General features: G+C 41.1%; 1 protein-coding gene across 1 annotated transcript in view; it reads left to right on the forward strand.

Moving 5' to 3' along the window:
* Positions 1–214: 214 nt before the first annotated feature.
* Positions 215–27,246, forward strand: part of fam135b (family with sequence similarity 135 member B) — a 71,410-nt gene continuing 44,378 nt past the window's right edge. The window contains exons 1-2 of the mRNA XM_033974939.2: positions 215–291; positions 7,190–7,269. Of these exons, the coding sequence (XP_033830830.1) occupies positions 215–291; positions 7,190–7,269 (157 nt within the window). The remainder of the gene's footprint in view (positions 292–7,189; positions 7,270–27,246) is intronic.

Raw genomic sequence — 27,246 nt, forward strand, 5'->3', positions numbered from 1 at the left:
ATTGGATTAATTTCAGTAAATACCTCACCTGCCTGAGAACTCAAGTGCTGCCCAAGATGGTGTCTCACATTGGGCTGAGTCACATTGCCACGGCAGCCGGAGGAGATGATGCAGGCACATTATCATTTGTGTGTGTGTGTGTGTGTGTGTGCAGGACATGTCAGTGTGACCGGTCTCTATCTCCTCTGCCTCAGGTGATGTGTGGGGCAAGATCATGTCTGAAGTACAGGGAACAGTGGAGTTTTCGGTGGAGCTGCACAAGTTTCACAATGTCGATCTGTTCCAAAGAGGGTGAGTGCTTTATTTCTGTTGTTTCTCTTCAATGATGTTTTTTTAAATTTTAGCTGTATTTAAAGAGGGTATTATGCAGGATTTACTTTTTGGAACTTTCATGTCATAACGTTGTTTCCTCATCCCTGAAGTGGTTTTACTTGTCATACATGTAAGTTTGTGTAATCTTGGTGAGATCTCCTTACAGTCAGTAGTATGAGTCTATCCAAAGCTCATCCCATAAGCCTCACGCACTGCCATTTTCATAGTATGATATAAAAACTATACGATACAGTGGGAAAATAATTTTTTCCTATGTTGATCAATCTCAATTTTCGATTCAATTTTTCTTATTGAACACACAGAGAGGCACAAAGAGCCAGGGTCACTACAGTTTTTATTTCATGTTGATAGGACCAATAATTCACGCGCACGCCCATGCAGGTGTGCATGATACCTGAGCACTGCCTGAGGAACTTGGTTCAGGACATCACCTGACATTGAAGCTGTTGAAAAAAATCACTGATATTTTAAGAAATAAATTCCTACAAAAACACAAAAGGGTTAATTGTAGAAACCCAGAGGTGTGAGTGGAGGTGTGAGACCTGGGGTCTAGGACCACTGTAATAACTTGGTTTGAGGTTACGAGGGTTCCAGTTCCAGTGAAGGCCGCTCCAGCAGCAGCGTCTCACAAAGGCAGCAGATCTGTGCTCTCCTCAGTGGTACACTGGTCAAATTTTGCAGATTTAAGTCAAAACTTGTGAAAAGTGAAGACATGTGTGGAGACGTAAAGAGACACACTGTGGGCCTAACTCACAGCTTTCAGTTAAACAAGAGAGCGGTGACTCAGAGCAACAAATTATATTTAATACATTATTCATCTACATCCATCCATCCATTTTCTTCCACCTATCCGAGGCCAGGTCGCGGGAACAGTAGTCTCAGCATCCCCCACCCCAGACACTTCCTCCAGCTCCTCCAGTGGGACCCCTAGGCGTTTCCAGGAGTCCCTCCAGTGTGTCCTGGGTCTTCCCCAGGGCCTCCTCCCAGTGGGACATGCTCAGAGCACCTCCCCAGAGAGGTGTCCAGGAGACATCTGAAACAGATGCAGCCTCCTCAGCTGCTCCTCTTGACAAACACATTGTTTTTGGAGAATGTAGCATTTTCAGTACAATAGAGGAAACATGTTATGTGTTAACACTTAATCATATACCATGGGTTAAAAATGTTTCATTTTTTTTAGAAATAAAAAGAAAGTAAATTATAACTTGTTGCTGTGGTGAAATATCACCATGAATAGGTGGAGCCAGTTATATCAGTTTTGAACAGGAAGCCCATGAATTAATTTCAGTTACTTAGTTGTTTGAGATTCATATTACAGTTTACAATCAACAAAATGATCGCCTACGTATGTGATGACTAAATACAAGGGAAAAGCATAACACGCCCTCTTTAAATAAAGACTTCATATTCACATAAAACAAACATCATCTGTGCATTAAGAAAAACAACAGCACTTGTCCTGACTTGCCCCTTACGTCCTCAAACCTGTTCTGTGCATTGTCACACTGTGTTTATACAGTAAATAAGCCTGATGCCCTCACTGCTCACACAGCTCCCGTCTGTTTGAATAATATCACTTTGACAAGGCCACTTCAAAGTACAGTTCAAGTGTTTGTCAAATGTTTGTACATTCAGAACCTTTTAAATGCGACCTGCAGCTGCAATGCTACTGTACAATTAGCATCTTAATAATACTTAATGCTGTTTACTTTATTGATCTCGCAGTCATATTAGGTTGGATAATCAGCCGGGATATTTACTTACCAAAAGCTCTAATGTGTCATTTAGTGATTTGAAGCTGCACAGCATCTTTCCGCCTTTTCAGAGTTCAGAACGTTCATCTGCTTGATTCTGCTGATGACTGTTAGAGTTCTCGATATGGGAACAATTTTTTTCCAAATATTGAATGATCTTGATCTATCTATCTATTTATCGATCTATATATCTATTTATATATACACAGACACACAGACACACAGACACACACACCCCCACACACCCCCACACACACTCACACACACACACATACACTTTCTCTCTTAAACAAGTGGCTATTAACTCCTCTCCACTACCTCGCACTTTTACTGTCACGTGACTGATTGGTATCGTATAAGTTGCACAATGCAGCACAGTGTTATGTAATAACATTAGCAGCAATGTGTGATATAACTACAGGCAAAAAAGAATGAATAACACATTTTTAATAAAATAAACAATGAAGGAAATATATGTGGCCTGTGCTGTTACTGTTTAAAAAAGAAAAAGGTATTACAGTCACATTTGAACCTGGGTCACCAGTGTCTTAAGTAAGGTCAAAGGTCAGACCTTTAAAGAGGGGAGCCTGCTTACAATAACAATGTGTGTTTTACTAGTTTTGTTCTCTTTTTTTCCTCAATATAAACTCTGGTAAAGGGAAGAAATAGGTTTTATGCTATGACCATTCTGGTTCCAAACAAAAATTTGGTGGGACAATATTTGTAGTAGACAGATTTTGCATGGCATGCAGGAGGGAAAACTGTAAGCACCCATAATCCTTTGCAACTTCATCCAAGTACAAGTACTATGATGAACAACCCATCTGCGATCCTCCACCAGAACTACTCCCTTCAAGAGGCCAGCAGCGTAATCTTTTTGGACATCTACTGATTCCATACAATCTAAGCGGCGCCATTTTGATCCAGTCATGATGCGTCTGGTGAGAGATTAGCGGCTAAACCTCATCTGGCCGGCCTCGGGCTTGGTCTGAAATGATTTCCTTTTTCCAAATGGGGTGGTCTAAAAAGCTTTATCTCGGTAATCCCTCAGCTTGAGTGCACTAATATGCAGAGGTGAGTAGTAATCAGTTACATAATATTTACTCAGTGACATTTACTTGAGTAACTTAAAGATGAAATACGATCATCCAGAGAAAATGTGTAGAAAAACTGCTCGCAAAGGGAGGAACTTCGTGGCATTACACTGTTACTGGCAATTTGTGCAGCGGTAGCTCATCTCAAACAAGCGTAGTTACTTTTCAGTTACTATTACTTGACTTGAGACTTCCCCAAATACTCAAGCCAACTCCAAACTCAAGTTATTTCTTCGATCACAGTACCCTGACTTGAGCACATTTTTTGGCCACTCTACCCATATCCTCCTCTGCTAATATGCTGGTTCCAGAGGCTGTCATATTGCAGGATAGAGACACAAAGAGAAGAAGGAAGCAAGAGAATAGCTGACTGTCTTCAGAGGAAGTGCTGCTGAAATGCATGTATTGATCCTGAGGAGCCGACAGCTGTGCACATTGAATTGTACTGATTGCATTAAAACACAGATTATATCTCCATTGGATTAGCATAGAAAGCTGTAGCCATAAGAATAGCACTCAAAGCACTTTTTACTGTAAGACTCCATGCATTTATGTGATTTCTCAATTCTCAATCTAAAGAAAGTTGCGGCTGGTAGAAAACTGAGCTGTGGTTAGGTGTGTAAATCCCCCAGTGCTAGTACAGGCAACAAGTGGACAGTGCCATAATGTTAATATTCCTGTGGTGGTTTTGTTGTTTGTCACTATTGGCACGTTACCTTTAGCTTATGTAACGCTAGCTTGGATCAAATTGTTATTATTGTAGGGTGACCAGACATCCCTTTTTACCTGGGACAGTCCCACTGTTGAGTCCTGTGTCCTCTGTCCCAGCAGACCTATCCAAAACCAGCTATTTGTCTCAGTTTTACAGAAAAAAATGTCCCAGTTGTCCCTATTTTGACCAATTTGATATTCGCCAAAAGTAAAGAGGGGCATAAATTGTAGTTTGTTTAGCCAAATACAGAAAAACGTGCTTGAAAATGACCAGAACACAGAAATATGTACTGAATTGTACTGACTGAAGTCTCTCAGATGATATAATGACTCACAACAAAATATGTGAATAAATCATGAATGGACCATAATAACAATCTTAATTCTGCACTCTTTTTACAGTTTTATTATTACCAAACACCACAACCAAGATGTGTCCCAGTATTTAGTTAGCGTATACTTGTATAATAACATTCCTATTCAGTTCTGACTCTACAGAAGCCTTGATGATTTCATATACCAGTCTATACTCGAGGGATCTCCTGTAGGACCAAGTATCTCTATGTATCTGACCCAAACTGCACTCAAGACCACAGCTGCACAGGAGTTTATGCAAAAATAACTATTTCTGTTAAATAAAAGAGCTAGGAAACAAATATTTATATGAATACATCACAAGTTTAATCTGCCTTTTTACATTAAGATTTCGTATTTACAAAGAATAGCTTCAGCTCACCCTCTCTGCTGTTATTCCATATAAATCCTTATGATCTAAATACAGTGATTTCTTGAATTTTGGTCAACTAAGATTCCGCCAATGAATCGATTGAATGACTACAGCCCTACTAGTGTCAATACAGGATTTAGATTTGAGCCTGTGAGTAAAAGAGTTGCATGTTTACTATTAGAAATCCCTTCCAGACAGCAGCAGGTGACTTTCATTTCTCAAACCCTAATTCAGTTTTGGTGATTTCTGGTATAAATTGCAATATCTGTCGTACTAAAATACAGAAATCATTCTCTGCACAGTGTAGTCAACAGTCTTGAGTCTGAACCATGGTCAAATATGATACAGTCAGTTTGGTTTCAAATCAGAAACACTCACAATGATATAACTGTTACATCACCTAATAGTTCATTTTTACACATGGTGGTGATGTAACACACAGCAGGCCGTATCAACAGTACTTCACACATGAGCATGTCTTGTTAATTATTCATTCTCATCTTACACTTTTAAGTATGAATCATTTATTCACTTCTGTACTTACTTGTGGTTACATCATATCGTTATTAACCTCACTTATAGACTTATTCACTGTAAATGTAACTTTGAACAATAGACTGTATATAAATGGACATAGCTAACCTGCTACCTGCTGCCATCCATACAGGAGGTGAGCATGAGAGCAATTCTGGCTCCACTGACCCCAATTCACTGGCTCCAATTCACTTTCCATTGAAAAGCTGTCACCTCTCTCTCTGTAACTGCTGCTGTCAGACTCATTATTTTGGGTGTAAAATGTTCATATTAACCTGTGATCCTCATATTGTTATTTCACTATTGTGTCTGTTAAACAAAATATGAACATTAATAATAGACAAATCAGACACCTTCTTTCCCCCAGGTTGCTCCTGTTAGTGTTAGCAACAGGTTTGATTAACAGTGTGGCTAAACTTATTTATAATATAAGACCAGGTAATGTCATTAAAGTAGAGATACTCTGCAGTTTTTGCTGGTTCTCATTGAATTATAACATAAGTAGATAATGCTCTTTTTGTTTTTCATAAACTACAATATTGATTTAAAATGACTTAATTATAGAAAATGGAAAATTGATTTCCTGTTCAAAACTTCAGAGCTGATAGACATTGTGGCATTTCTCAGTAGCAAGCTGCATGTGCTCATTTACATGTTTTTGAGTGAATAGACGTGGAGGAGCAGCGGCTCTACTCCGAGTTCCTCCTGTGTGACTGAGCTTCTCACTCTATCTCTAAGGGTGTGCCCAGCCAACCTGCCGAGGAAACTTGTGTCTGCGATCTTGTCCTTTTGGTCATTACTTTTTTGCCTTTCAACTCAGCTCCCTCTTCACCACAACTGTCTGATACAGCGAACACATCACTGCAGACGCTGCACCGATCCGCCTGTCAATCTCACGCTCCATCCTTCCCTCACTCGTGAACAAAACCCCAAGATACTTGAACTCCTCCACTTGAGACAATGGAGAATGCAAGATTACTCAAACGTGCATGAATGAAAATGTAGCTTTGAGTAAGCTAATGAGGGAGAAGCATTATTAAAGCCTGCTGATGATTTTAGATGTATGACTCTTTTAAATGGATGGCATTACCTCTAAAGATGTATTACAATTGTGCACAAGAGTAGCTGGCTGGTTTCAATCAGAGGGACATTCAGTGTACTTTAAAATATTGAGCAATCACACAACAGACAGGGAGCTGCAGGTGGACATCACGGACAACATGTTAAACACCAAAGGACACTTCTGCTTTTGGAAAGGTACATCTTTGTGTGTCAATGCTAATGCTAACACCTTTTAAAACGCTAAATATAACATAACAGCAACATTTAATTAAGAACATTTTGATACATTTTTATTATGCTAAAAAAAAAAAAACAACAAAAACACACACACAAAGACAAAGTGTGAACGTGGTGTCAGTTGGACCTGCAGCTTCCTGTGCACTGCCTGAACCGTCAGCGTTTATTGATTTTAGGGAAACTTGGCAAAAACTTCATAGACATCACATTACGGCGGAAATGGTTGAGCTAAATGTCTCTGATTGGAACTAGCGAGCTTCCGTTGTGCACAGACCCAGTTGTAGAAATATACTCTGCAAGGGCCAGCACTCACATGGAAAAGACATTATGTACCGTATGTTCCGGAGTATAATTCGCACCAGAGTATAAGGCGTACTGGAGTATAAGTCTCACCTGAGTATAAGTCGCACTGGAGTGTAAGTCGCACCAGCCAAAAAATGCATAATAATGAAGAAAAAACATATATTTCACCCCCCGGGCCAAACTATGAAAGAAAGTGTGAATTACAGTCCAGAAAATGCAGTATTTCAAATATTTGTATGGCTAATAATTTGAGCTGTATTAAAGTTATGTAAATAAAATGATAACAGATTATTTCAAGGTCACTATAGCAACAAGCTGACATCATTTTTATTGCTAACTGCTCCCACTTTGTCCAATTCAACCGGGACCACTGTATCTAAAATGTTATCAAGCCATTTCTAAAAATACTTACCCTTTCTTATCTGTCCTTTCAGGTTTTACCAGGTTCGCGCAGGGTTGAAAGTGTCGCCGCGTGTGCCGCACAGGCTGATAGCGACAACACAAAATAACACAGGTAAGAGCACGTTGTGTTTCATATTTATACACACACACACAAACACGGACAGCATCCCCACTTGTGCAGGAGTAAGCCTCACTTTGCAATATTGCGTCTGTGTAATCACGCTGTGTTATTGCTCTACGGGCGGATGAGCCTCTGACTGTCTGGCTCCAATCCGCTGTGGAGAAATACAAGCACGCCATTGTGTTTAAATATATCCAAACGGCTCACAATCAGGTGTTGTTGTTTGTTTTTTTTAGGGCTAAACGATTATATCTAATTGTGATTTTTCTGTGGCAGTGGTTTTTAATAATAGGGTTCTGTTCAAAGTTCACATTTTGAAATATATATAACTGACAAAGTAATGCATGAATCATTTCTGAGCATGTGTGTACAGATTTAAACGACGGGGTTAGCACATTTTATGCAGAATAAGACGGAATGTTGTTTGTTGTGGAGGAAATTATAGTACTACTTTTGTGACGCGCTAACTGCGTCCATTCAAATTCCAATTGTCATACACTTGCGGTTAATGATGTAACCTTATTGTTTTTGCTGGATAATATTGCAAATTCAAACATGCTAAAACTTAAAGGTGCTTTGAAGACACAGACCAAAATATTTAATAGTAAAAAAAACCCAAAAAAAACATTGAGAAACATGAAATATTGACCTGAACTGACCTCGACATGTGCAGTGATGTGGTGTAAATCATGTGTTATAAACTGTCATGAAGGAATAACTCACTAGCTACAGCTCACAGTGGCTCACAGGGGCTACGGCTCACAGTGGCTACAGCTCAGAGTGGCTCACAAGGGCTACGGGTCACAGTGGCTAAGGCTCACAGTTGGTCAGGCTCACAGTAGCTACAGCTAACAGTGACTAGGACTCACAGTGGATATGGCTCACAGTGGATATGGCTCACGGTGGCTAAGGCTCACAGTGGATATGGCTCACGGTGGCTAAGGCTCACAGTGGATATGGGTCATGGTGTCGACGACTCACGGTGTTTAAAGTTCACAGTGGCTATGACTCAAAGTAGTTATGGCTCACAGTGGATATGGCTCACAGTGGCTACGGCTCACAGTGGATATGGCTCACAGTGGCTACGGCTCACAGTGGATGTGGCTCACAGTTGTTTAAAGATCTCAGTGGCTAAAGCTCAAGTTGGCTAAGGCTCACATTCTTAGCTGCATTACCGCTTGAGAAAAATAAATAGTAGTGGTGACGTCTTGAATACGCTGTAGAATTAACATGCACAAATCACTCAAAATACAACTTTGAGTGGGAAAATGAGAAAGAAAAACAATTATAACATGGTTTAAAGCCTTTAAAAATAAATTTGACATAATATGAGGTCTTTATGGACACAGATGTTTTGTCATTATTGTTTGTGACTCACATTGTGTCCGTTCAATAAAGAGGACAATCAGGGACGATGTGTGATCATGATGACCGGGTGTAAACTGCACAGACGTTGAGCTGCAGATTCCAGTGTAGCAGTAATGCTTTTAGCCTTATTTTGATGGTGATGGTCCCGGACAGGGCCCTGAGAGGAAACTGACTTTTTAAGGGCTTTCATTTAATTTTTATTTTATCCATATTAGTTTTTAACCCAGCAAAATCCCACAGACATGAGACCTTGAAGAGATTCTTTTTTTCTTTCTCTAACAATGAAATCCTAGCCATGAATTTAGGCCTGTAGGTCGATTAATTGGTCAGTGAAGTATTAATGGCTCCAAATGTATTATTAGGTGGGACAACAGTAGATAGGAGACCATATGGCATGAGTTAGCTTATAATTTATAAGTTAAGCTACCTTTTTACATATAAATACGCCATTTCCTAGTACATTTCTGCTTAAATACTTGATTTTGTTTGAAGGTATAGTCTAATGAGTGCAGTTTGGATCAGATACATCGAGATGCGCAATCATTTTGAGACCTTTTGCCATGCCTCCTTTTATGTTGCCCAGTCGACAGGTCAGATCTTTAGAATTTCTTTAGACAATTACAGCCCTAGAAGTGACACACAATCAGACTAAAATACATCTTGACTTTAATAACTGTGTTCTAACATCACACAGGAACAGACTGACTCACAAATGTACAGGTCTGAGGGGAGCAACTGTGGGAAAATCTCGTCTCAGGAAATCCTTTTATGGCCGTGCATTAAGTTTGTCAATGATATAGAGCCGTGTGTTTGAAGTGTGTGAAAATAACTGGTCCTATGCATTGTTGTAGATGGTGGTTAGGGCTGTCGTGTCTTGAGGGCATATTTCACACTTGGAGCAGTGCCGTGCCACAAGAACATTACTCCAGGACTGTCATGACAGGGAGACAGAAGACAGAACAAATGACTATAAATAGAAGCCAAAATGTGTCTAGTTTAAGATTAAAAAGATCGGAAAATGAATTGTGTTGACGGCTGCTGCACTTACTGTCTAAAGTCTGAGGCATTTACACAAACTGTAAGTGATGCATTTTATATTGATTAACACAACAGAGATGACAGTGCCAGGTGTGAGAGAGTAAAAAAGCCCCTCATCCCGGTTTAAAGTTCTGTGGGCGTTTACTCTCACACACCTGGTATATTGTCCTGAAGAAGCTGGACTGGAGATGGCGCTATCGTACTGCCTCCACCGGTAAAAAGACTGTGCCAAAACCTGTTTACATGAGTAATATCTCATGAGTACTTTGAGGAAAAGCGCTAGTGAGCAGTCCAAACTGTCAGGTGTGAAAACAAACTAAACCTTGGGCTGAAAAAAGAATTATTATTAAAATACGTAATTGGACTGGCACTAGCTCCACTGACAGTGTAGTTGCTGATGCATTCTCCACTTTAAGTATTGAGGTGTCATTGGGCAAGACTCAAGAACTTTGCAGTTAATGTAACATGTCTCTATCCACACATGACCTTGAACCCTCAGCTTAACCTCTGGAGAAGGGTGTTTGGTGCCGAACAATTTGGGGACTATATCTAACTGCGATATTTCTGACAAGCTTTCTGATTGCGGTACTAAGTCAAAGACAGGCAAGTCCAAGTTGAGTCCAAGTCCTCTGCTTTGAGCTTCAATCATGTCAAGTCTTTAAACCAAAGTAAAATAAGTGTTCTACTTTAAAGTCATGTAACAATATACAAATCTGTTCAATATTTATTGCAATATTTTGGAGAGGATAACAACATAATTGCGGATGTGCTACTTTTTCCTTTTTAAATGCTTCCACCAGACCTCATTACCGTCATAATCCAAAGATTTAAAAGTGCTTACTAACAGTTATTTTTTTCTTCATGTAGTCTGCACTGCAGTGGAGCAAAGGATTATGGTCTATGTAGTTTCCTCTGTGTTTTAGCTGTTGCTGCAGTTAAACTATGGATTTAAGCATAATTTATTGCGACAGCCTCAATATTAGTGTAAGACAGTTGTCGATCCAGTATCACAGTAGTTCAGTTGTTGTTGCACGTCCAGGAACAAATATTGATGTGGGGAGGGACCAGGTATAGACAAAAGAGTTTCTACATTAACATTATTTATTTTGAGAAGCAGGTCATCTCAAGTCACATGGCTCAGGTGAAGTCCCGAGTCACTGACCTTCAAGTCTAAGTCCCAAGTCTTAGTTCATTTGATCAAGTCAAGTCCCAAGTCTTAGTCCATTTTATTAAGTCAAGTCCCAAGTCGTGGTCAATTTGATCAAGTCAAGTCCCAAGTCGTAGTACATTTAATCAAGTCAAATCCCAAGTCTTAGTCATTTTATCAAGTCAAGTCCCACGTTTTTTTGTCATTTGGTCAAGTCACCCCTCCCCGAACCGCCACCTTAACGTGGTGGAGGGGTTTGAGCACCCGAATGATCCTGGGAGCTATGTTGTCGGGGGCTTCATGCCCCTGGTAGGGTCACCCATGGCAAACAGGTCCTCGGAGACGGGTCTGACTAAGATCGGTTCAGAAGCCCCCATGAATAGAAAAACAACGAGGCCAGTTACGTCGCCCGGACTGGCGTTACCGGGGCCCCACCCTGGAGCCAGGCCTGGGGTGGGTGCTCGGCAGCGAGCGCCTGGTGGTCGGGCCTTTCCCCACGGGGCCCGGTCGGGCCCAGCCCGAAGGAACGACGTGGGGCCGTCCTCCCGTGGACCCACCACCTGCGGGAGGAGCCATGAGGGGCGGGTGCGGAGAGATGGGACATGGAGACTAGCTCTGGGGACGTGGAACGTCACCTCGCTGGGGGGGAAGGAGCCTGAGCTTGTGCGGGAGGTTGAGCGTTACGGCTAGATATAGTCGGCCTCACCTCCACGCACAGCTTGGGCTCTGGAACCCAACTTCTTGAGAGGGGTTGGACTCTCCATTTCTCTGGCGTTGCCCGCGGGGAGCGGCGGCGAGCTGGTGTGGGCTTGCTCATTGCCCCACAGCTCAGCCGCTGCGTGTTGGGGTTCACTCCGGTGAACGAGAGGGTTGCATCCCTGCGCCTTCGAGTCGGGGACAGGTCTCTCACTGTTGTGTCGGCCTATGGGCCAAACAGCAGTGCAGAGTACCCGGCCTTCTTGGAGTCCCTGGGAGGGGTACTAGACAGTGCACCAACCGGGGACTCCATTGTTCTCCTGGGGGACTTCAACGCCCATGTGGGTAACGACAGTGACACTTGGAGGGGCGTGATTGGGAGGAACGGCCTCCCCGATCTGAACCCGAGCGGTGTTTTGTTATTGGACTTCTGTGCTAGTCACAGTTTGTCCATAACAAACACCATGTTCGAGCACAAGGGTGTCCATCGGTGCACGTGGCACCAGGACACTCTAGGTCGGAGGTCGATGATCGACTTTGTTGTCGTGTCATCTGACCTCCGACCGCGTGTCTTGGACACTCGGGTGAAGAGAGGGGCTGAGCTGTCAACTGATCACCACCTGGTGGTGAGTTGGATCCGCTGGCGGAGGAGGAAGCCGGACAGACCTGGCAGGCCCAAGCGCATTGTGAGGGTCTGCTGGGAACGTCTGGCGGAGCCCTCTGTCAGGGGGGTCTTCAACTCCCACCTCCGGGAGAGCTTCTCCCTGATCCCGGGGGAGGTTGGAGACATGGACTCCGAGTGGGCCATGTTCTCCACCTCTATTGTTGATGCGGCTGCTCGTAGCTGTGGTCGTAAGGTCTGTGGTGCTTGTCGCGGCGGCAATCCCCGAACCCGGTGGTGGACACCGGAAGTAAGGGATGCCGTCAAGCTGAAGAAGGAGTCCTATCGAGCCTTGTTGGCTCGTGGGACTCCTGAGGCAGCTGATGAGTACCGGCGGGCCAAGCGTGCCGCGGCTCGGGCAGTCACAGAGGCAAAAACTCGGGGTTGGGAGGAGTTCGGGGAGGCCATGGAGGAGGACTATCGGACGGCCTCAAAGAGATTCTGGCAAACCGTCCGACGCCTCAGGAGGGGGAAGCAGTGCTTCACCAACACTGTTTACAGTGTGGGTGGAGAGCTGCTGACTTCGACTGGGGATGTTGTCGGGCGGTGGAAGGAATACTTTGAGGATCTCCTCAATCCCACTGTCACGTCTTCCGAGGAGGAAGCAGAAACTGGGGTCCCAGAGGCAGACTCGTCCATCACCCTGGCTGAAGTCACTGAGGTGGTTGGCAAGCTCCTCGGTGGTAAGGCTCCGGGGGTGGACGTGATTCGTCCGGAGTACCTCAAGTCTCTGGATGTTGTGGGGCTGTCTTGGCTGACACGTCTCTGCAACATCGCGTGGCGGTCGGGGACAGTGCCTGTGGAATGGCAGACCGGGGTGGTGGTCCCTCTGTATAAGAAGGGGGACCGGAGGGTGTGTTCCAATTACAGGGGAATCACACTCCTCAGCCTTCCCGGTAAGGTCTATTCCAGGGTACTGGAGAGGAGAATCCGACCGATAGTCGAACCTCGGATTCAGGAGGAGCAGTGTGGTTTTCGTCCTGGTCGTGGAACACTGGACCAGCTCTATACTCTCCATCGAGGGCTCATGGGAGTATGCCCAACCAGTCCACATGTGTTTTGTGGATCTGGAGAAGGCATTCGACCGTGTCCCTCGTGGTGCCCTTTGGAGGGTGCTCTGGGAGTATGGGGTCCGGGGCTCTTTGCTAAGGGCTGTCCGGTCCCTGTATGACCGGAGCAGGAGCTGTGTTCGCATTGCCGGCAGTAAGTCAGACCTGTTCCCGGTGCATGTTGGACTCCGCCAGGGCTGCCCTTTGTCACCGGTTCTGTTCATTATATTTATGGACAGAATTTATAGGCGCAGCCAGGGGCCGGAGGGGGCCTGGTTTGGGAACCACAGGATTTCATCTCTGCTGTTTGCAGATGATGTTGTCCTGATGGCTTCTTCGAGCCAGGACCTGCAGCAGGCACTGGGGCGGTTTGCAGCCGAGTGTGAAGCGGCTGGGATGAGAATCAGCTCCTCCAAATCCGAGGCCATGGTTCTCGACCGGAAAAAGGTGGTTTGCTCTCTCCGGGTGGGTGGTGAGTCTCTGCCCCAAGTGGAGGAGTTCAAGTATCTCGGGGTCTTGTTCACGAGTGAGGGAAGGATGGAGCGGGAGATTGACAGGCGGATCGGTGCAGCGTCTGCAGTGATGCGGTCGCTGTATCGGTCTGTTGTGGTAAAGAAGGAGCTGAGCCGGAAAGCGAAGCTCTCGATTTACCGGTCAATCTACGTTCCTACCCTCACCTATGGTCATGAGCTCTGGGTAATGACCGAAAGGACAAGATCGCGGATACAAGTGGCTGAAATGGGCTTCCTCCGCAGAGTGGCCGGGCGCACCCTTAGGGATAGGGTGAGGAGCTCGGTCACACGGGAGGAGCTCGGAGTAGAGCCGCTGCTCCTACACGTTGAGAGGAACCAGCTGAGGTGGCTCGGGCATCTGCTCAGGATGCCTCCTGGACGCCTCCCTAGGGAGGTGTTCTGGGCATGTCCCACCGGAAGGAGGCCCCGAGGAAGACCCAGGACACGCTGGAGGGACTATGTCTCTCGGCTGGCCTGGGAACGCCTTGGGGTCCCACCGGAGGAGCTGGAGGACGTGTCTGGGGTGAGGGAAGTCTGGGAGTCCCTGCTTAGACTGCTGCCCCCGCGACCCGGCCCCGGATAAGCGGAAGAAGATGGATGGATGGATGGTTAAGTCAAATCCCAAGTCTTAGTCCATTTTATCAAGTCAAGTCTCAAGTCCTTATAATACTGACTCAAGTCACAACTTGCAATTCCCCACCTCTGATTTTAAACGTGTCCTGAAGAATTGACAAAAACACTGAAATATGAACTGAACTACTAACTACTACAGGAATCACATTTCACATCATATTTGTACATTTCTAAAATAATAATAATCATTTTATGCTGAATGAGAAAGAATATTGTGTTGTTTGTGGAAGAAATGATGGTACTGTACTCATAAAATTGCAGCCTTTGCGATTTGTTAATTGCTTCCATTCAAAAAGCAATTTCCATTTGATTGCAGTGAAATGGCTCTATAATGGCACGTACTAAAACTGTGACACTGGACATTTTCATGATCTTATAAAATGTTTTTTTCTGAAATACTTTGTGCTGTCTCATCCAAGGCCAAACATAACTACAGCACTTGTAGCATGTGCTCATTCTGTAGTGGGTTTAGTAGTAAATGTACAGCACAACAGCAGTAACCCAGTGACCGCTGAAGCACTGACGGAGTGAAGTTGTGTTGTGTGTTTTATATTCTCAAATGATCACATCCAGAGCTGGGTAGTACTCATTTACATTGACTCAGATACATTATATGAGTAACCTTTAAATAAAACACATACAGTTTGAATCAGACGGTTTTCAGGCACCACACTTGACTCCTTCTTTGGAGCTTTATATTTCACAGTATCAAAAGAAAACTGTATAGCTCCTTCAGATGTGTTTTAGTTTTTTCTCATCTTTGTAGTCTGTGCTTTAAAAATATGTTTTGTCTTTCCAATTATATGAACTTCAAATTATAAATTCTACAACCACAACAGTTACTCTTACAATTATTTGTATTAGTTTGCCCAAGTACTGTATTTTCTGGACTATAAGTTGCACTTTTTTTCATAGTTTGGCCAGGGGTGTGATACTCAGATGTGATTTGTATGTGAAATACATGTTTTTTCTTCATTATTATGCTTTTTGTGACTGGTGCAACTTATACTCCAGTGCGACCTATACTCTGAAAAATACGGTACTTTTGACTAATTTCTTGGACCACTACTTTTACTTGAGTAATATTATTTTGTAGTAATATCAATATACCATTTTTGCTCCTTCCACCTCTGATCTCATGTCAGGTACCTACACATTCGTATTTGCTTTTCATACAATTCAATAAACACATTTTCTGTCCTTTGTATTCCATCCACGGCTCAGTGAATCCGAGTGTTCTAATGTCTTTCTGGTGAAATGGAGGAAGCTGGTTCACGGGAAGCACAGATCCAGTAATGTGAGCTATTTTTAGCCCTGGTCATGTCTGCAGTACCATGTGTGTGTGTGTCGGTCTGCAGGGACTCGTGAGGACCATGTGACAGAGGGGCCCCGGTGCCCTTGTGGGGACATGCAGGTCTGGAGGCTGTTATCAGGAATCAGCACGCGGTTAGCCTCAAGGTTATATGAGGAAGTAAAGGCGTCTGGATTCACCAAGCAATTTTGGATGTTTGTGACATAGACTAGATTTGTGGTTTATAGCAAAAGAAAAATTCAATTCTGTTAGGACAAAAGTTTAAAGTGAAGACGTTTGGCTGCCCATCCAAACTGCTGCTGCTTCAGTTCTGGTCAGATCACTGGTGGACACTGACTTATATCTATCTGAAGGGAGGAGCTAACTACACTGAAACTAACACACCTGTTTGGCTGGCAGAGGCCATTTTAAAAGACGGCTCCCATCCTCTTAATGATGTCCAACTGCTCCCATCCCACTGGAGGTTTAAAGAGCCTCTCTGTAAAACCAAGCGTTACAAAAGCACTTTGTTCCAGCAGCCGTAAGTGCCCTGAACAAATGAAGTTATTCTATGTATCTTATCTATGCCCCTTTGCACATGTGCCATATTTGGACTATTGTTTTTAATGTATTGTTTCTAATGTGGTTTTAGTTATTTTAGCCTGCACTATGCGCCATTGTCACTTTTCCAGGTGAAGATGTGTATATGCGTGAATGAATGAGCTGACCCACTGCCAAACAAAATTTACCTGTACCAATAAAGTAACCTTGAACCTTGAACCTTGTTTAGACTTTCTGAGTCATATTTTGCATGATCTCTCAGGCCCCTAATGAGTGCTTTCACACCTATTAGCATACTGGCATCACTATTGTTTTCCTTGTTTTGATTTAGGTCTAACGATGGAGATAAATGATGTCTAAGCCCTCCAAAAATTGCCTCTTTAACTCCCCTCTCAAACCATTTATTTTCTTTGGCTAAGAAACTGCAAATAAACAGGTGTGCTAGTTTCAGTGTAGTTAGTGTCCAACAGCAATCTGACCAGAACTGAAGAAGCAGCTTGGATGACCGGGGAAATATCTTCACTCTAAAACTTTTGTCCAGTAACAGAATTGAATTTTTCTTTCGCTATGACTCACACCTGGACGACAGGGATCACACAGACATTTGCGCTTTATGTTTTAATAGTAGTATTTTGTCCACAGTGCACATTTTAAACATGGTATGGAGCATTTGAGCATTTGAACATTTGAGACTGAAATATGAACGAATATTTAGAAATACAAGAATCCTATACAGTTTGCAGAAAGTTTTTCTTTTATTCGTAATAACAAGACCAGATATTGTATGATTTGCTCAGGACATTATGTTACTTACAGACGCACTATGGAACTTTTCTAGCTGAGAATCCGCCACCTGCTTGTGTCCATTGAGATGTTATTGCTGTACCTGGAATGTTTCAGTGTATGCTTTAGACTTATGCATCTCCATGGAAACAACCAGGCCATGTTTTTCCCTGTGAATAACCTCTAATATCAGCAGTAAGTGAATAAATGAAGGACAGATCATAATCTAAATGTTTTGGCTGACATTGACTTGTTACCCCATATGCTTAGTAAGTAAACAGATGGACCCGCTAACATGTATTCCCTATAGGCTCTGTGCACAACAGCGCCCTCAACCTCACTGTTAGCGTCACTGCTTCCTGTCCAGTTGTATCTCTATGAGGTTTTTGTTGAGTCACACTAAAATGAATAAATATTTAAAGATGAGGCAGTGACAGGGAGATACAGGTGGGGTTAGGGGTCAGAGGTCAGAGGTAAGGGGTTAGGGTCAGACAGTGGACAGGGAGCTGTATGTGGATGTCACTGACAACATTAAACACTACACAAATAAAATGGATACTTTACCAGGACACTTACCTAACCCTGACGCTAATGCTAATTTTGAGGCATAATAAATATTAAAGCAACACCACAGACTGAAGTATTCTACATATACAAATAAACGGGTGTTCTTTATTTTAATTAATGTGAATATTAATAGGTTGTTTATGTTTTCTGATTTTAATAAAATTTATGGTTAGTTGCTGCTGTGCACAGAGCTGCACAGGGTCCATTTCCTATTATATAAATAAACATGTTCTACCATATATTTCCAGGTTCATATATTGTGCATACTTCACAGGTCGTCATTGAAAAAAGTCAGACAGTTTTTGCTTGTCATAGTTTTATATTACACCCCTTAAAATAACATGGAGGCTGTGGAATAATTACAAGAAGATCTGGTGTATTTTGGTGCTTCCAGAGTCCATATTTAGAGGAGTTAGTGTGTCAGAGGAAGAGGAAGTAGAGCACTGACCAGGTGTTCTGTTTTTAGTCTGACTCCTCAGTCATGTCGTCATTCTCATTCTACCACTGTCAGAGTCTTATTATAGAGTACGGCTACAGACATGAATCCACTGAAAGTCATTGTTTGAATATAAAAAGTCCATATAGTTGTCATCTGGGCTATACACACCCTAAAACACATGAAAAGACCTTCTATAACAAAAACAGTGATTTTCTTGAATAATCAGTGGTGGAAGAAGTACTCAATTATGTTACAGATACTGGAGCCAAAAATGAAAAAAATCTACTTAAGTAAAAGTATTAAGTACCTATGTGAAAATGTACTTAAAGAGTAAAACGTAAGTAAGAGTAGTAAGTATTTTGTGCAGATTTTGAGTTCTTATAAAGCTTCAGCTGTAGTGATTTTGATAAAGATTTGTGCTGATTTTTTTCAATAGAAACAACTGAAGTTATCATTTTTTCTGGCTGTTTTTATTTTTACATTTTTCTTCCCCCAAATGATGACTTGGACATCAAACAATAATAAAAAAAAAATACTTTTACTTCTCAGTCCAGTTAAAAAAGCATTGGAGTAAAAAGTACAGAAACTTGCTCTCAAATATAGTGAAGTAAAAGTAAAAAGTATACACTGTAAAATGTACTTAAATAAAACACAGATACCTAAAATTTGTTCTTACATGCAGTACTTTAATACTTTTACTTTGTTACCTTCCACCACTGTCAATAATACATTTTATTCATAAATATTCTCTATCAAATCCTCCAGTCACTATATTTCAACCTTTATTTGGTTTTTAAAGTCTCAGTGTACTATTGAAGTAACAGTTTGACAAGTCGACTAAAATCATCGTTAGCTGCAGCTCTGACACAGTGCACACAAATATTTGATATCTGTTGAAAGATGTAGTAACAGCAGTTATTTTATTATGCAAACCGAGAATACCAAGTATATCTTCTATAATAAAAAAGCGAACAAAACAAGCTGTGAGACTTTGTGAGGATAAAGTCTTTCCATCAGCTCAGAAGAGGACGCTGACATTTGAAAACACCTCAGTCTATTAGAGTGCACTGGTGGAGCATCAGACTTACACTGACACTTTATAGATCCATAAAACTACTATAAGTGCATCATTTTGAAAGCAGATTTGTGACGTTCGGCAAAGCTTGTAAAATTTGGCATTGGAGATTCAATCTTATTAAACTGCATTCATCGACTGAACACTGTAGGGTCTGAGCTTCGTGTCCTTGAATAAACATTGGAAGAAAAACAGTCTTTACATTTATGGTGTAGTGCATTGTCACGTACTTTACCTGCCTATAGTTTGGCCCTTTTTGGTTTAGATGTAGTTTAGATGCATTGTAACCTAGTTTATAGTTAGTTTAAACCTGGTTTGGTCCTGATCAAGATCCGGGTTTGAACTGATGTGATCCTGCTTCACAAAGTTTTCAACATGTTTCAGAATGAACTGCTGTCAAACTGTTGTTTCCACATGATTTTCATATAAAAACCTTTCTAATTTGATAATATATTGTCTGCCCCTGATAGTTGCTTCCTTACTGGTCTCATCCAACAAAATATCTTCATTCAGTGTCTGCTTTTGAGGTAAAACCAGATGAATAAAAAATCAGGCTCAAGCCCTTTAAGACCTTCTGCATTTCTGGTTGAGACCTGGTTCAGTCCCTGTGCGGTACTGGTTCAGCTCCTGGTTTAAACTTGGGCTGAACGATTTGGAAAAGAAGATCAGATTTTTCAGACAGGCTTTGCGATTTATGTTTTAATAATAGGATCTGTTCAAAGTTCACATTTTGAATTCGTGCAGAAGAATTTACAAAAAGTGACTGAAAAACGAACTGACAAAGTGCTACAAGAATCACATTTCAGAACATGTTTGCAGAGATGAGCACAGATTTATGCAGAATAATACTAGACATTTCTTGATAATTGTGTCCCTTAAAGTTGTGATTAATCTTGCAGGTCTAGTTTGAACCAAGTAGACGTAGATATAGATGATAAACGATAGTACTGAATGCCAATATGATAGCCCTACAATAAAGGGTTAAAAACTACATTATAGTTAACGAAAATTAGCTGATCAGAAGTTTGGCGGTTTGAATCCCGCTTTCGTCATAAACATCATCGGTAGAACGGTCCATTCCACCGACTCACTGGTTGGTGGTACGATTCCAGCTCTCACAGATGAATACTCTCATTGTGTCCTTGGGCAAGACACTTTTAGGGATGGGACAATAACATGATTATCGACAAAAAAGATCATCGCCATTAGATCATTAAAATGTGCAGGAAAAAGCTGCTTCTCCACGATGATCTCTTGTAGCTCATGGTTGTTGTCACTTTCAAGGTTGTTTAATTATGGAACCTTGTCATAATATTAAAATTATAATTATTCATAGCATCCATCACATTTTTAAACGGTCAACAGCTTTAATAATTATCATGATAGAAATGTTAACCGTAATTATTTTGCCCGTGATAATTGTGACACCAAATTTCAATATCACCCCCTGCGTACACTCAACCCAGTGTCTGTGTGCACCAGTGTGTGAATGTGTGTGTGGATGTGTATGAATGTGTGTGTGAATGTGTGTATGAATGTGTGTGAAGGTGTGTGTGTGTGTGAATGTGTGTGTGGATGGATGAGTGGTTCCTTGATACAAATTGCTTTGAGTGTCTTGAAAGTGGGAAAGCGCTATATAAAAACGTGACAATTTATGCATTTATTCACCCCTCTACAGCTCATATCTTATCGTAGTGCAGAAAAATATCTCAAATGTCCTTACACAAATACCAATGATAAATATTGACCCCCAAACATAATGTACCGTATTTTGCAGACTATAAGTTGCACTTTTTTTCATAGTCAGGGGGGTGTGACTTATACTCAGATGCGACTTATATGTCTAACTATTCAAATATATAATTTCACATCTTCATTATTGTAACACTGACAACCGTGAGAGGGCGCTCTAGTCTTGTACCAGTATGACAGCCATCTTCTTCTGGAGTGGTGCTGCATCTACCCCAGAAGTGACACCGAGGATGAAGAATTCAGTGGATTTAGTGATTTGGAGTGAGATCCAGAGTAAACTTGTTAGCTCGTTTGTTATGCTTTATTTATCTGATTAACTGTTAATATCTTACATTAACAGACTAGACAGTTTGTTGTCTATGTGTTACATTAGTGTGCTGTACTGATATTCAGCCTGTTGTTTACTATTTTATTGTTATTATTATAACTTGCCTTTAAAGAAAAAAAAAAAATCTGTTCTCGGTTTCGGATTTTGTAAAATAAATGTCCCCAAAAATGCATCTTATAGTCCAGTGCGACTTATATATATATTTTTTTCTTCATTTTTACACATTTTTTCCACTGGTGGAACTTATACTCCAGAGCGACGTATAGTCTGGAAAATATGGTATATAATGACAGGCTTAGAACAAAGTTTAATCTGCACTGGACTGATCCTAGTGCAGATTGATTTTACTCCTGATTTAGTCCTAGTTTAGTCAAAAAGGTCTCATCTCTTAAAAAACATCATCTGTAACGCGGTGTAATTATTACCTGTTAAACATTTTAGACCTGTATATATTCGTCACAAGCACACTCTGTTTCTATCACTTGCCTTTGATTCACCGGTCTGTTTTCAGCTCTGATTCCATCTTGCATATTGCGTTTTGAAGAACAGTATTTCATAGACGGGCCGCAGTGCAGCTCCGTGTGTCTAACCCAGCGACTGCAGCCCTATAACTCAACATCGTGCATGTGAGACAGGCCTTCTCCATCGCATCGCTGACGAGCCATATCCATATTATAATTTGACGGCTTCGGCCCGCCTTCCTCAGTGCAGTTCTTCACAAGGTCACTACTCAGAAATATGATACACTAGAACGTCGTATACTCTTGACACTGATAAATAATGCGTTTAATGACAGTGATTCAGCCGCGATTATAGAGTGTTTTTTCCTTTTAAAATGGTCGGGTTATGAGAGGTGTGCTGCAGGGGTTTGAGTGGTGAATGCAGCAGAACAGTTCAAGTACAGGAGATAATGCCACACATGTCGATATGGATACCATAATAGGTTGATTTGATCGTAGTACTACGCCTGAAAGAGTTGAAGTACTGGCTAGAAAAGTGTCGTAACATCTGGGGGATCAAAGATATAGACTCGGAGTAAGGTTTAACAGAGTTTATTACAAACAAGAAGATGTGAATGATGGTTGGAGGAGCGGTTTGTAGGAAGCTGGGTCGGAGGCTGAGGTGCAAGGTGGTTCCAAGAGATGGGATTTGGTGAAAAACGAGAAATACTAGACTAAGCCCAGCAGAACTGTACCACGGAGGATACACTGAAGATCCTCCAAAGCGAAATCTTGCATCCAAACCACATTCTTTTCCTGACAGAGGGCTGGCTGTAGACGGTCAAAAAAAACAGACCTAAGATGTTCACTTCCGACTGGAGACGACTGAGTTTATCTTCAAATGTGATTCAAGGAGCACTGAGACAAAAGTGTCTTAATAAAAGGTAATGGTTCATCCCAAAGGACAGTGACAAAACCAGCGTGCCGAAGTGTCACAGTGAGGAGGTGGTGGCTGGAGGGTAACGGTGCAGATGGGCAGCCTCGTCTCTGTCAGCACCTCAGGGCAGCTGCGGTCACAGTAGTTTTCCACCAGCAGGTCGGGAGACGGAATAAAAAATGCATGAAATTGTAAAGTGACTTTGAGCATTCTAATCACTATATATAACCAAAGTCCCATTTCCACCAGTCAGGTCTACTGCACCTGGTATTAATCACTCTGCTTTCGTCTCATTACTCTGCAGAAACTTATACCATATCTATAAATACAACTTTTGTAGCCGCGCATACCTGCATCACTCTGACTAGTCTTGTAGTCTGATAATGACCTGCGTGACCTGTTTTGAACCATGGTCAGAAGTTAATGCATTATTATTTTAAAGCTTAGATTCATGTCTGACTTATTTTCTGATTTATTTTAAATGTTGTTACTATCACAGTGTCGTAAAGCTCATCCCAGTGTCCTACTACCACCCAGTTTGATATATGCTACTGTTATTATTATATGCACAGTAGCACAGGGAATGAAATGGGGTTTAAATGTACAGTCCCTTTACTTCTTATTAGTACTAACGAAGAGCTTGTCCCATAGAGCTGCTGCTGGTGCAGGACAGCAGATGTGGTGGAGCGCATGGGCTGTATATTTAAGCAGATTATTCCCCATGGAGAGTGCATGTGATTTAAGCTTATGGCAGAGGTGAGGCTTTTTAATGGCACTGATACCGACACTGCAGTTCACCAATGACCAGAGGAATAACTCGTGAATATGATGAGTTCTAGAAGAGAGTCGGGGTGGACAATATTGACATCTTGATTTTTTTTTATTTTTCATGCACCAAGAATGTGCTAAATTGTGCTTGTCTTGGTTGAAGTTTAAGTATTGCACAAAACATGAATGGACCATAAAATGAACCACAAGTGCAGAAGTATCACTTTATAGACTTGTTTGTAACTTTACACTTAGGGCTGTATGTTGCCCCCGGTGGACTGGAGCAAATTGAGGGCGCGGTGTTGTGCATTTAGTGAATTGCCAGAATGGATAAAATAAATATCAGACAAGTCCACCTAAAAATATAACGTGTAACATACTCAGGGCATAAAAACTCTTCTTGTGTTTGGAAATGTATTAAGATGATAAATGCCGAACATTTCAAGGACAGTTATAGAGTTGAATGTTTGGAGAGAGCGCACACACATAGAACTGTAAACTGTCGACTACTTTTAGTTGTGATACATAGGCCTAATGTTTTGTAAGACTGGTGTCGGTTCATAGGGAATCCCATTGATGTAATTGGAGAATGTGAGAAACGTTTCATTGCTTAAACAGAAACATAAAGTAGGTTTATTTGTGTGAAATGTTCTCTGTTCATGCGCACAGACAAGTCCACGGTTCAGCGATTGTTTGCGAGGCTTTAAAGTGGCTCTGTTGTCCCTATAGAACGTATTTGCTCCAGCTTCATGCAAAATAATACAATCTGAACGATGATAGTGGCGCCCACGGCAACTTCCAGGACACGGTGGATACACATTTTGCATTTCCCCAGAACAACAATTGTTTTGATACATTTCCCGCCTCTGTGTGAGAGAGGGGGAAATGTATGAGAGTTTATAGACCTGATTTTGGTCCTGTTCAGACGTTGGCTTAACAGATCAAGTCCTGGGCAGGCTTAAGGCACATATGGACCCAGAATGCACCGTGAGTGAGGTGAATCGTAAACAGAGCGCTGTGAGCAGGAAAGCCAGTCCAAATTGGAGCTGCGTTTTAGTAAGAGGATTGGTAAAGCAGTGGAATCAGAATATTATCTATCAGAATGTTGCAGAAGTTTGTTCACTTTTCTTCTTTTGATGGTTTAGCGGTCAGACTGTAGCACCGTGTTATATTAATGTGTTTGAAGTATTATCTGACCCGTTCAGTTTGATGAATTTTGAGTTTTGTTTTTGTTGACTTGGTTACTTTTTTAAAGGCGCTGTACCCAATTTGTGTCTTTGAGCAAAATATATGTTGCCCAAGGATGTTTGGAGTGCACAGGTTGAGGAATAACTGTGGACAACTGCAGACTCTTTAAATGAACTAGGTCTGGTTTTCACGTTTTGAAGACAATAACAGACTGCAGTGGTGGAAGAAGTATTCAACTGTGTTACTTCAGTAAAAGTACAGATACCGGAGCAGGAAAGTACTCAAGTAAAAGCATCATATGAAAAGGACTATTTAAGTAAAAGTATTAAAGTACCATATTTTCCAGACTATACGTCGCTCTGAAGTATAAGTCGCACCAGCTCAAAAATGCATAATAATGAAGAAAAAGAAACATATATAAGTCACACTGGACTATAAGTCGCATTTTTGGGGGAAATTTATTTTACCAAATCCCAGACCAAGAACAGACATTTTATCTTTAAAGGCAAGTTATAATAATAACAATAAAATAGAGAACAACAGGCTGAATATCAGTACAGCACGCTAATGTAACACATTTATATTTATTCAGCTCCATGAAGCACAGACAGAACTGAACACGTGTCTGGTTTGTTAATGTGAGATATTAACAGTTAATCAGATAAATAAAGCAGAAAAAACAAGCAACAAGTTTACTCTGGATCTCACTCCAAATCACTAAATCCTTTGAGTTCTTCATCCTCGGTGTCGCTTCTGAAAAAGTCCTCCTGCTCTGGAGGAAGATGAAGCGCTGCTCTGGAAGTAGATGGGTGTCATATTGGTACAAGTCTACAGTTCCCTCACACAGTTGTCAGTGTGACAATAACGAAGATGTGAAATTATATATTTTAATAATTTCGCATGTAAGTCGCATCTAAACCAGCTCTTTTTCTGTGTATATTTTTGAAGTTGATAAACCTTCAGTCTTTTCAGCAGATCTCAGACGATAATGCAAAATACTTTTACTTTTCAATCCAATAAAAAAATGTAGTGGAGTAAAAAGTACAGATGCCTGCTCTCAAATGTAGTGAAGTAAAAGTAAAAAACACCTACCTGTATTTTAAAATCTACTTAAGCTAAGTACAGATACCTAATATTTGTACTTAAGTAACTTTACCAATTATAAGCAGAAAAATTGAGTAAAAATTGGTTTGTGTTGCTGCTGTTGACTAAAATCTGTGTCATTTTTATAATCAGTATCACTACATTTAACACTTTAACAAATGAACAACAGCTGTGTGAAATACTTTTACTTTTTACTCTTAAAGTACATTTTTAAACTGATACTTTAATACTTTTACTTAAGTAGATTTTTTCATGTGATACTTTTACTTTTACGTGAATAACTTTTTCTCTGTATCTGTACTTGAGTACTTCATACACCTCTGCTTTCCTTCCATTATTATTATTATTATTATTATTATTATTATTATTATTATTATTATTATTATTATTATGCAGTATGCAGTCGTCTTATTCAATCTACACTAAAGGCATGAGGGTGCGTCGTCGGTTAAACAATATTGCAGTAAACAATTTGATACAGAAAAAAACACAATATTCCAAATCATGAGTTAGTCAGATAGTGTGAAATTCTTATGTAACAATCTCTCCAAGCTGATTCCCAAGCGATGGATGACACACAACATTAGGCCACATTACACTAATATTTATTGTGTTTTTGTTGTTTTTTTTTTACAGTACGCTTCCAATTTCTGCCATGCAATCTATATCTGCCTTCTCCTTTAAGAATAATTGCAGATATCGACCTGGATGACGCCACAGACATCAATATGAGATTCTGAATGCCAATTTTGATGAATAGCCGTGAGCACGAGTGAATGGAGCGTAACATTATCGAGAGTATCTTGTGTCTAATCTTATGAGCATCATGTTTGCAGTGTGTTTGTAACTATAAGAAAGTGGTTACTATATATTGATTGGTTCTGGAAAAGCAGAGGAAATGCTCACAGGAGGTCACAAATATCTCACGCGTCAATATGTTTCCTCTGCGTACGCTACGATCTCTAAGCCTCTAAGGCCAGGGCAACAATAGCTCAGCTGGTAGAGTGTTTATCCACTGATTGTATGAATGTGTGTGAAAGGGTGAGTGGTCCCTTGACGTAAAGCATAAAGAGTGTCTTGAAGGTGGAAAAGCGCTCTATAAAAATTTGACCATTTAGCATTTAAGGCGCCAGTGTTATTATGCAAAGGTATTGGTGCACTAGTTAAATCTTAAAGGGACATGACTGTTTTAAGACGAGACGTTGCAGGTGAATATGGAACATTACATTTAGAGATATCAATTTGAAACTTTATCTGTAGTTTACTCACATAAATGTAAGACAAAAATATATTAAGTTTTTCATCATGCTATGTTTTCATATACAAATTGTCTATGTGTAAAACAGCCACAATTGACCATTTTTGGGACATTGAAACATGAAAAGAGCCAGGTTTGAATTTCTTGCTTCTTTTGTTGACATATTAGAGCAGGGGTGTCAAACTCAAAATTACAGTGGGCCAAAATTAAAAACAGAGACAAAGTCATGGACCAAACTCAATGTTTTTTGAAAAATTGACAGCACCTGGTATGTAATGTTTAACCTTTTCATATGGAAACAAACTTTAGTTTTGCTTAAGCACAAAATCTGGAACAGCTCAAGCTTGATATTACAAACATATGACAAATTTAA

Source organism: Periophthalmus magnuspinnatus, chromosome 11, assembly GCF_009829125.3.
Source record: "Periophthalmus magnuspinnatus isolate fPerMag1 chromosome 11, fPerMag1.2.pri, whole genome shotgun sequence".
NCBI classification, from domain to species: Eukaryota; Metazoa; Chordata; class Actinopteri; order Gobiiformes; family Gobiidae; genus Periophthalmus; species Periophthalmus magnuspinnatus.